General features: G+C 39.8%; 1 protein-coding gene across 1 annotated transcript; it reads left to right on the plus strand.

Annotated features, from left to right (window-relative positions):
* LOC117817097 (N-lysine methyltransferase KMT5A-like) lies at window positions 1–4,827 on the plus strand. Its single transcript, XM_034689588.1, has 6 exons — window positions 1–90; window positions 996–1,104; window positions 2,920–3,082; window positions 3,446–3,638; window positions 4,031–4,122; window positions 4,583–4,827. Exons 2-5 carry the CDS (start codon window positions 1,002–1,004, stop codon window positions 4,073–4,075), a joined length of 504 nt encoding a protein of 167 aa, XP_034545479.1. The 5' UTR covers window positions 1–90; window positions 996–1,001; the 3' UTR covers window positions 4,076–4,122; window positions 4,583–4,827.
* The last annotated feature ends 7,398 nt before the right edge of the window (window positions 4,828–12,225 follow it).

Here is a 12,225-nt window from a genome sequence, read left to right on the forward strand (position 1 = left end):
CGACCGGACTATCAGAGAGACCACACTGCCCTCAAGTGTCTCGGGGGATCTCAGCAAGAAGACAAGAAGAGGAGCTACCTTAACCAAAAGGTAAGCTAATAATTTAGTTTAATCATTATTTGTATAACATTTTATAGATAGCTTGACCCTCTAATAACATTAATTACGTCCTATTACTCAGCATGCAAGCTTGTAAGCACCAATTAGCTTGAGAGGCCAAGTCTTACTAGCCAGTTAGCAAGTGTAGCATCAATGTTTTTTGCAGAAACTAACTAAAAATGACATGTAGGGTATATTGTTTGGATTTCTCCTGGTAAATTGGGATCCTTATTCACAACTATTGGAGAGTTATTGGTAAAATTGTTCATGTTAATGATGGTTTTGCTTTCTTATTTATAATATATTTGCTGCTATGACATTTTTACATTAGATTTATTGATAGAAAACAATCTAAATATCAAAAAAGGTATTGCCATTCTAGGCCTCCCTTGCATACGTGTCCGGGTTCTTCTTAATTATTTTAATTCCACAGCTGTAAAATGATTTAGATAATCAAAATAAAAAAGATTTGCAATAATGATCAGACATTGAAGGACCAAGAGCGTGGGGGGAAAAGACAAAAGATGCTTTTCAAAGTTGACATGTTTTTTAAGCCTGCAGAGACACAACAAAATAACATGTTCCCCCTGCGTTATTTGAATCTATCATGTTAAGCCTACAGGGACACCACAGGCTTAACATGATAGATTCAAGTAACACAGGGGGAACATGTTATTTTGAATAGAATTTCCCCCCTGTGTTACTTGAATCTATCATGTTAAAGTGTTTCTGAAGTGACAACTTGAGAATTATGAGAAATCTTGAAAGTTTTTTTTTTTAAAGCAATCAAGCATAGTACGACATTTTTAAAATAAATGGGATTTGTTATAAAGCTGACTGTAGTTTTTCTTGAACTGATGCAAAAGCTTGCTAATTTTTCTAACATTCTTTTGCAGTTCGGGATGCCGCCCAGGGTCAGTCCATTCAAGGATGCCTTTAAGTATGTTTGCTCAAAGACTGACAAAACCAGCAAATTAGAGCTCAAATACATCAATGCAGTGAAAGGTAAGATGATGTCTGCCCGATATCTGGGTGTCATGATCGATGACCAGCTAACCTTCAAGGTTCATGTTGCCTCGATTGCTCGGTCCTGCCGTTTTTCCCTCAATGACATCAAGAGGATCAGACCCTACCTGACAGAACACGCAACACAGCTCCTGGTTCAAGCTCTTGTAATGTCACGCATTGACCACTGCAACTCTCTACTGGCAGGCCTCCCTGCATTCACAGTTAAACCTCTGCAAATGATCCAGAACGCAGCAGCACGTCTGGTCTTCAACCAGCCTAAGACAGCTCATGTCACTCCCCTGCTCATCTCGCTACACTGGCTTCCATTTGCAGCTCGCATCAGATACAAAACTCTAATCATGACTTACAAAGCAGTCACCAAAACCGCTCCAGTTTACCTGGAACCCCTCATCCAGGCTTGCTGCCCTTCTCGCCCGCTACGCTCAGCCTCTGAAAAGCGCCTAGTGCTTCCAGCACACAAGGCCTCAAAATCACTAGCTGGACTCTTCTCTTCTGTTGCCCATAAATGGTGGAATGAATTGGCCAACTCGATTCGATCTGCAGAGTCCCTCTCTACTTTCAAAAGACAGCTAAAGACCCAGCTCTTTAGGAAGCACTATGCACTTAGCTAGACTGTTCTCCACTGTTGTCCCCAGTGGCAGATCATGTCTTCCAGCTACGATTGACTCACACTGTCCTGCTCTACTCTGGGAATCTGTGTTCAGCTCTTGAGTGACCCAGCACTTGGTACTTTGGTCATTATTGTGGTGATGTTAATTGTTGATGAAGATAATGGAAGGTCTTAAATTGTTTGGTTGCTTCATTGTAGATGTTCCTTATTTTACAAGAAAAATAAAAAAATCCTTACTTACTTTTGTGCATTGCCTTTACACTGCTTGGCAGTACCTGCACCCTAATGGACTTGAAGCACTTTGTTACTCTTACTGATCTTGTTTCCTCTTGTCTAGATCTTTGCTTGTGTTGTTCTTGTTCTCGTATGTACGTCGCTTTGGATAAAAGCGTCTGCTAAATGACATTGTAACATTGTAAAATGACATTGTAACATGTCAGAGCTGGTACTTAGAAATATTTTTAACACAGTACTTACTTAATAGATGTAGTCTTCAATATAATGATACTGGGACACTTTTGTTAATCTGCAGGTTGTATTAGATAAACAAAATGACAAGCTGCTGTCAAAGGAAGTCAAATTATGACAGCGTGATTGTCACTTTTCATTTGAAATATGTGTTTTCGTTAGCCTACATATTGCAACCAAGCGGCAACCTCCGGTCTAAAAACATGAGTCAATGCGGAAGTGCTAAAAGCTGCAGTTCATCGAGGATCCCCTTGAGGCTGGCTCCGGAAGTACCAGAAGTCACATACACATGAATGGGGAAAAGACGATCTTTGCAGCATTAATAAACATGTTTACAGCCTGGTACAAAAGATGAGTGTAGTCTGGATAGCTCATTTCTCGACGTCCTCTCACTGTGAGGGGGGTGAACTTTTTTCTAATTCGGCAATTTTGAAGATATTGAGATTACCAGTCTTCCAATGAGAAGCACAGCTGCCTGTGGGAACACTGCAGCTGTTGGCTAGGAGGCTCAAACTCCGCCTCTTTACGTCACACTGGCTCGACAGAAGCAATATGGCTGCCGCAGCCGATTGGTCTCAAAACAGCTCTTCAGAAACAGATGGGTGACGTCACGGATACCAAGTCCATATTTTTTACAGTCTATGATTGCAACAGACTAACATTTATAGTGTTCTGACTTGTTGAAAATGTCTTTTGTTTATATTGGTCAACAGGACATGGTGTATTTGCCTTAGCCTCATTCTCCAAAGGAGATTGTGTACTAGAGTACAGAGGGGACATGATTGATGGTGCAGAATCCCACAGAAGAAGAAGCATTTACCACCCAGCATGTTTGGCATTTATGTTCTTTTCCAAATGGAGAGGGAAGACACGGTGGTAAGATTTGGAGCTTCACCACACAATTTATCCCTAAACTCAACTACACTGAACTTATTTATTGGCACATACACAAAAGTTAGGCACTTATTTTACTTTCTACATGTAAAAAGTTGTGATATGGTTGGGAAAAAAAAGTTGTTAGTTCAAAATGTTTTCTGCCTGGCTGACTCCAATGAAAACAATCTAATAAATGAGTGTCCTAGATTAAACATGAGACTTGAAGCCAGGTACAGCCTTACGTTGTCCCGCATTTTGAATATATTGAACTATCAAAGGTTGAAATATTTCTCAAGTGAAAGACTTTTCATTTGGATAGCGCAGTTTTTAATTTTTTCCATTTCACCTCTTTTGTCCTAAAAGTATTGAAGCCTCCAGAGACGATGGATCGTTTGGACGGCTTGTCAACGATGAGCACAGTCGTCCAAATTGTAGGATGAAAAAACTTGATATAAATGGAAAACCCCACTTATGTTTGTTTGCCCTTCATGACATACAACAAGGTGAAGAGATAACATATGATTATGGAGGTGATGACTGCCCATGGAGGATGAAGGTATGTGGGACAACTGCAAAGCTGAGGTATTCAATAGATGGAGGTATCAAAATATATGAATTTGATTAATCTCTATGATTTTAAATATTATAGTGAAATTGAGAGCTCTGAAATGGATGAAGAAAACATAGTGAAGTTTTGACATACAGTGATCTAGACCTCCTATGTTTGTAAAAGCGTCTTGAGATAGCGTTTGTTGTGATTTGACGCTATACAAATAAAGATTGATTGATTGATTGATTGATTGATTGATTGATTGATTGATTGATTGATTGATTGATTGATTGAAGTATGTGGCCAGAATGCCATAAGTCTAGCACAAATTGAACACTGGTTTGCTTGGTTTTAAATTGATTTATTGAAAATCTATTTGCATACCACCCTGCATGAAGCTGGTGTCCGTCCTGCAGAAGCCTGCTCCTCTGCTTGGCCTTTAGAGACACAGTTTGAGGAAGCTCCAGGTCCACATTACCCTGATCCACAGGTACATTCATGTTGACTGTAGCTCTCGGTCTATAACTCTTCTACATCACTCTCTGATGCCTCTGTTCTTTATTTAAGCAGGTTAATAAAGGTAGGGACTGTATTATCATGGATATCTATTGTATATGAGGGATGCCATGTAGCCTCATGTAATGCACATAGAAATAGATGTGAAACATGAAGGATTCATTTTGAGCTCCACTGTGACCTTTTTGCTTAAATTTGTCCATATTCTGGGACATTAACGATGTCCCCTGAACGCACCTTACGCCAGTGTTTGAGGAAAGGAGCTGTGTTCACAGTGATGAACTAGAGACACTCAGTCCCCATAAGGGATGTTGTGTGAAATGTCCCCCCTAGGCATGTTCTATCCAGTGTGTGTGAGAATATACAGAGGTTGATGCATGTTAAGCTAATATTGTATTTAACATTAATAGTCAATATTGAAAATATATTTGCAGACAACCCTGCATGTAGCTGGTGTCCGTCCTGCAGAAGCCTGCTCCTCTGCTTGGCCATTAGAGACACAGATGGAGGAAGCTCCAGGTCCACATTACCCTGATCCACATGTGCATTCATGTTGACTGAAGCTCTCCATGTATAACCCTTCTGCATCACTCTATGATGCCTCTCCTCTGTTTTTTAAAGTTTGCATTAAATTTGAAATGTATTCCCGGAAGTAGTGTGTTAATGTTGACTTGCAATAAAATCTATGGTTGCTTTAACAAAATTAATTGCCATCTTTTTTTAATGTGTTGATGTTATTATGTTACATGTGCTTAGCAAATTACATAAGTCAAACATAACAACTTTTCAATACACTGCTCTCTTTTAAATAAATAATTGAATCAGTGCTTCATCTTTTGATTGTGCCAGATACCACCTCTGAAAGTGAAGACAGCAACATTAGCCTCACACCAAGGAAAAAAACATCTGTTGAGGATTTCTTCAATGACCTTGGCTCAACGAGTCCTCCAGTCTGTGACACCACAACACCAGACCCTGTGGCCTTCAACAGCAGCCTTACATCTGAAGTCAATGGAGTAGAAGGACCCTGCTTAAGCCAAGACACTATTGACAATATAGTTGTTAGTGCTTCCCAAAAGAAAAATGGAATGGAAGATTCAGGAAATGGGAAGGCTAGTTTACAATGGCAGGAGAGTGAGTTGCTTAAAAAACATGGAGGATTTCATAAATCCTAAGAACTACCTTGAGATGGTCAAAGCTGTCAAGTTTACTTGTGGCTGTTATAGTGACAGTAACAAATTCTTGATTCCATCACTGGCAAACAAACTTGGAAATGCCTTAGTTAAAGTCAGCAAACTATTAAAGGCTCAGGGTTTGATAACAAATAATCAAGAGCTTGTGAAGAATGCCACAGAGTTCCAACAAGTTCACAGTGAGAAGTGGAACGAAATGATTTCTGCTACGGCCCTATGGAACATTGCTGAAGTGAAGTGGAATGTGCCAGCTCTGATGCCCTTCACAGAAGACATCCAAAAGATGCATCAGTACCTCGGTAAAATGCAGAACGAGTGCACTGCTGCGATATCTAAAAGTGCTTCCACAAAGGCTTGGACGGACCTAGCAAAGGTCTGTTTAACACAGATTATCTTATTCAACCAACGCAGGGAAGGTGATGTGGCAAGCATGCCCTTTTCTGCATTCTTATCCAGGGACACAACTGATCCTCACCAGGATATAGACTGGGCCCTGTCTGAAGTCGAAAAAAATCTTTGCAGACATTTTTCTAGGGTCGTCATCAGGGGAAAGCGCGGCCGACCAGTTCCAATTCTTATGACTCCAAAAATGCTGTGTGCATTGGAATTGCTTGTGAAGCACAGAGAGGCCTGTGGTGTTCTCAAAGACAACAGCTACATGTTTGCAAGACCTGCAGCAATGTCCCATTCCCGGGTTTCAGAATGTATACAGGACTTTGCTAAAGCCTGTGGGGCAAAGTGTCCCCAGGCTTTGACCTGTACCAAGTTTAGAAAGCATGCAGCTACACTTTCTAGTGTGCTAAACATGAGGATGCAAACAGGTGAGTAAGTCTAACAGCAGGAAACACAGCTTTATCGGGTCAATATGCTTAAAGTGAAATTAACAAAGGATTAAGCATATGATTACCATAAATCCTCAAGCGTAAACCTGGACCATCAGCACAGGAGACTCTTCCATGCACTGAGAGGAATGCATTCCCACCATCACCTAAGAGACCCCCCCTCTCAGAGGAAGAAGAGGTGTCTTATAGTGTCAGTGCAGTGAGACCTTCTTCTAAAGGTACATTTTAGACATTAACTTGTTTTTATTATAATTGAATTAGTAGATGAGGCTCTTTAATATTGTTGCTATCTATCAAGAGAAACAAACACTTGACCTCATAATTAAATAATGAATGAAAAAAATGATTTTCTCTCCTGCCCCAGCCAAGCTTGCCTAGGCCTACCTGTTTTATTCTAGCCCCTAAGAGCCTGAATAGGTTCAGCAGAATAACTAACAGACAAATGAATAGTAAGAACCTGTAAACACTCATTGTGTAGCTAGAAGTGGTTAAAGTAGCCTTATGAATACATACATGTTCGATTAGGAAACTAATTTCACAAAGGACTATCATCAAATTGTAGTAGTTTACTTTAATGTCAAGGTTTTCCTTAAGTTTATAAAACACATTTTACCTTTTTGGTCAAGTTGCATAATCCCCACTTTGCAGACTAAGATCGAATTCAATATCCACTAGCACAGAATCCTAGCTGCTTGATGACTGTGATGGGCAAATGAAGCGTCATGAACCTTTTCTAGTGTTTGTTAACTCCTCTAGATGGCGCTCTCTGTTCAACAAAGAGTTGAACGCACACTGAATTGCCATTCATTGAGCCTTTATTTCTAAACCAAGAGTGCTATCTAGAGGAGTCAAAAAATACAACTAGTGGTTCACGAGGCTTCATTTGCCCATCACTATTGATGACATATGTGGATGCCTGCTGTTTTTGGTTAGTATTGCACTGAAAATGTAATTTCAATCATTAATTGAGTGCTCAAAACTTAATGAAAACCTACACGGGTCCAGTCCTATGCCAAACTTCCCTTGACTTGGTACAATATGCTCTGCAACAAAGGAAGATAAAACACTTCAGATCCTCATCACAATGATGCTGCAAGGGTGGCCAAACGACAAAAAACAGGTGCCAAATGAAATCAGGCCATACTTCTCTTTTCAGGAGGAGCTCAGCTATCAAGGAGGAATAGTGTTTCGAGGTGAACGTGCTGTTATCCCTGACGCGCTGAGAAGGGACATCATCCAACGTCTACACTCCTCTCATCTTGGTGCTGAAGGATGCCTACGTCGGTCCAGTGAGTGTGTCTACTGGCAGGGCATGAATGATCACATCAAGACCCATGTGACCAAGTGTCAATGGACAACAAACAACAAAAAGAGACACTACATCCACATGACATCCCAAGCAGACCCTGCGTAAAGGTGGGGACAGATCTGTTTTCATTCAACAACAAGGACTACCTCATTACAGTGGATTATTACTCAAACTTTTGGGAAGTAGAGTATTTGTTAGATACAAAGTCTGTAACAGTGATACAGAAACTAAAAACACATTTTGCTCGCCAAGGCATCCCAAATATTGTGTGCTCAGGTAATGGACCACAGTTCTCTTCACAAGAGTTCCAGAGAAGACCTCCTCACCTGGATACCCTCAGAGCACTGGCAAGGCCAAGTCAGATGGGAAGACTGCTAAGAAACTGATGCTCAAAGCCAAAGCTGCTGGTCAGGACCCATATCTTGCCATTCTGGACCACTGCAACACACCATCACAGGGCTTGGACACCAGCCCAGCACAGAGATTACTTAGTTGCCGCTAGAGGTGTGCGGTAAACTGGTGTCATTACCGTCACCGGTATAATATGTTGCCACGAAATGGATTTTGCAATACAGTAATTACCGCGGTAAAGCATTGCTACCATAGACTGTATAAAATATGGACGTAGTATCCGTGACGTCACCGATCTGTTCGGGAGAGCTGTTTTGAAGCCAATCGGTGGCGTCAGCCATATTGGAAATGTATTGGAAAAAAAAAATATTTATATATATATATATATATATATATATATATATATATATATATATATATATATATATATATATATGTGTATGTATATATATATATACATATATATATATATATATATATATATATATACATATATATATATATATATATATATATATATATATATATATATATATATATATGTATTATTGGTTATAGAGTCTGACCACTGGAGGAAGAAAAGATCTGCGGTATCTCTGTGAGACACCGCGGGTGAAAAATTCTGTCACTGAACAAGCTACTTAGTGTTGTTATGTTCTCCTGGAGGGGCGTGACGTGTTGTCCATCAGAGAAGATAGCTTTGCTATCATCCTCCTGTCAGCCACCACCTCCACAGAGTCCAGTGGGCAGCCCAGGACAGAGCTGGCCTTCTTCACCAGTCTGTTCAGCTTCTTCCTGTCAGCAGCAGAGATGCTGCTTCCCCAGCAGACTGTAGCGGTGTGTATGGGTAATTCCGATATTAAAATATGAAATTAATATTTCAAAAATAATAATTGTATTTAAAAAATATTTTTAATGAAATTAATATTTCATATAATTTTCCTTGTATAAATCAATGGGGCACCACCCAGAGTCGGAATCTGGGGATCAATCATAGTGATCAATTATGAAAATTGAATACTAATGATTGACCAAATAAAAATCAGTCTCGTACAATTTAAATCTGAAGTTATGAATTCTTTACAAACACACTGGCCCACCCTGCTTCGAAATGAATATACAGACAAAATCCTTTATAATATATGAAGTTTAATGTAAATAGAATGATGAAAGGATTATGATTATGGCACATAATGAACATAGATAAATAACAGACGAATGGATATACAGACAAATATACCTTTGAGCATGGATAACTAGTAGTACACTATACTATATGACTTGGTGATAGCGATTTAGTTTAGTTGTTAAAACTGAGTTTTAGACACTTATTTAAATCTCTGATTTGGAAATATAGTAAAACTATTGGACTTTCAGAATGAAGCCTAAATCAACTTCGACCACAGAAATTCACACACACAGAAATGTGTACCTCTGTACTGAAGTTTAATAAAGTGAGTACCAAGAGTAGAAACTGATATTCTGTCATGTTTGGAGTTAACAAAGAGCAGAATACAACAAGCATGACGCACAGGGAGCGATGGAGATAAAAAGAAGTGCCTGATTGATCCACAACCACTGCAAGGGCATTGTGGACAACCTTTAAAAGGTATGTGCCATTGCGCATCAATCCTATACAAACTTATTGTACCATTTTAATGTATTCGTTCATTTTGAATTCTGTCCATGTCTTATGTTTACTGTTCAGCATTTCTTACATCTATATCAGTGTAGTACAATGAGTAAATGTTTCATTTATTTCCCTCAGTCTTTTTTGTTTCTGTTTCAGGTTGCCTGCATATACAGTAGCTGCAGACGCAAGACCAACAAGTGGCTGCAAATAATTTTCTACAAAATGCGACCAGCCCCATGCAGACCTGACGCTGCCAGCCTTCTGATGGGAGTGCAAGACATCCCGTGCCCCTGCTCACTTAGCACACTACCACCGAGAGTAGGCTGCATGTGGCCTGTGCTCTCAAAAAGCAGGTTTACACCGACTACAGCAAGTGTATTAATCTGACTAATCTCTCTTTAGCTTTCTAGTACTGCCTTGGTCTACAAAAACAACTGCTGCTACTCAAACTTCTACTGCTACACCTAAAACTATCACAACTTCAACAAATATTTCTTACTACAGTCAGAATCGAGTTGATGTAATACTGCTGCAGTACCAGGCAGCACCACAAGGCGGTGCCACCTTTCTGTTTGACATTGATACTGGGCCCCAGAGCGTGTATGGAGTTCTCCTTCCTGCTAAGCACATGCCTGTATTTCACAGCAGCTCAATAAATACTCCAAGTTGCAAAACTTTGTCCTGTTAAGTAATATTCCTCATAAAGACCTAAATAAGACAGCAGCCAGTCGTCGTTCTTCTTCTACGTAAAAAGACTACATTAAGACTATTTAACTGAATTGAGTGTTGGTACAAATCATATTACAGATTTTCCAAAGCTGTTTGGAAGAATTTCAGTCACAAATCACTTATCTCATGAGGCCTACATAAAATAGTTTGAAGGAGAAGATCTCCATCTCTTCAGTTGAACCACTTCATCTGCTCTGTGACTTTGATGGTTCCAGTTTCCCTTAAAGCCTCCTGAATATTATAACATAAATCTACACTGGTTATCAATGATATAAATAGAATACATCATATTGTTGCTCACCTCATTCATTTCTTCATCATCCTCCACTTCCTGTCTGGAGTCATGCTCCTTCTGTCCACCTTTGATTTTGGTGTAAAATCAATGAATGTTAGTTTTGGAGAGTCCCTAATCGTTATTGTTTACAAAAGGTTCAGATATCAATCTGATCGAACTCTGTATACTGTTATGATTATTTAAATAACTGCATGGAGCACATGGTGTGATGGGTGCTTAGGAGTTCACCTCTAATAATGACTTTATCACAGTAATCTGAGTCGATGTAATTACATGCCAGCCTCACAAGCAACACACGGATTTTCCTCCACAGTGGGCATGCTATGTTTGGTTCTAACACTTCAATGTAAATGTTTACTTTGAATAACCAGGTCATACATAACTAGATCATCACAGCTGAAATGAACAGCACTATCTGTAACATTAGTTCAGTCTTGGCACATGAGCTAACAGGATACAAACACGATCATACTGCCATTGTTACAGGCCTCACACATGAGTTACCTGTATCTAGAATGATGTGTGTCATGTTGACAGGAGAAGCCGAGACAGGGGACGTTACCTGAGTTTATTCAGCAGGCTGTTCTCTGTCTGACAACAGGAAGCCCATTGCAGTGTTACCACAGTGTTCTCTTTAGGGGATACTCTCTCTGGTGGTGTAAACAAGTAACTACAACTCAAAATAGAAAATACAAAAAAAACCCAACAACATTACAAACATGTATTTAAATGAGGCCTTATTAACAAAAAACTGAAATAAAATAAAATAAACACAGTTGATGATGTGAATACACATTTGTGAATGTCACATCACCAACTGGCAGCTGCAACAGCTCAACCTGCCTCCTTTCTTTTTTAAATATACACATTAAATATATGTATTCCATTTTCTGGAGACATACAATATAATAAGCACATTTAACCCCGACCAACCCAAACCCAGTGCAACAAGAGTAACATCACACAGACCTCGTCAGTGAAATAGACGGCACAGTGAAATATTTACAGTTCAAAGGTTTATAGTGTCCCAGGACAGAGCACTGCTCTCTGACAGTCTAAAGGTTTCCTCCTCCTGAGGTTAGTTTGAATGGTTTTTAAAACGGTCTCACTTGTGATCACAGACTGATGGATTACAGTTTCTGCTCGTGTTTTCCAGATGTGGGTGTTGATGATGGACATGATGAGCCAGAACAATCTTCTCTTTGTGTTTGTGAGTGTTTCATTAAAGAGTCCATACATGACTGATCTCTCACTGTTACAAACATTAAAACCAACAGTAGATATTTAGTTCCTGATGTCTCTGGTCCTGTAACAGTCCAGGAGCAGGTGTGGAGGAGTCTAATCCTCATCACATGAAGGCATCGAACATTTTTGAATGGTCACAAAGCAGCTCCACTGTACCACCACTCTGACAGGGAGTCTGTTCACACTGATCAGCCACTCTGTGTCCTGAGGTTTTCAGATAAGACCCCAGACCTCCGCTTGTGTATGTATTGTACACAATATGTACTCCATCCATCCATCCATCCATCCATCCATCCATCCATCCATCCATCCATCCATCCATCCATCCATCCATCCATCCATCCATCCATCCATCCATCCATCCATGTCTGGTATCCAGGTGAGTACAGGCTGTTGTTCTGATTTAACTCTCTTTAAGTAAACTAACTATTAGTCTGTTGGCTCGTACACTTGTTGTACTTGAGTACAGTAACATTTAGT

The sequence above is a fragment of the Notolabrus celidotus genome, chromosome 8, assembly GCF_009762535.1.
Source record: "Notolabrus celidotus isolate fNotCel1 chromosome 8, fNotCel1.pri, whole genome shotgun sequence".
Taxonomy (NCBI): Eukaryota; Metazoa; Chordata; class Actinopteri; order Labriformes; family Labridae; genus Notolabrus; species Notolabrus celidotus.

Coding starts and splice junctions, on each gene's coding strand:
- LOC117817097 (XM_034689588.1), top strand. CDS start 1,002: ATGCCGCCCAGGGTCAGTCCATTCAAGGATGCCTTTAAGTATGTTTGC. Junction 1,105..2,919: donor ATACATCAATGCAGTGAAAG/GTAAGATGATGT, acceptor ATTGGTCAACAG/GACATGGTGTATTTGCCTTA. Junction 3,083..3,445: donor TGGAGAGGGAAGACACGGTG/GTAAGATTTGGA, acceptor TTGTCCTAAAAG/TATTGAAGCCTCCAGAGACG.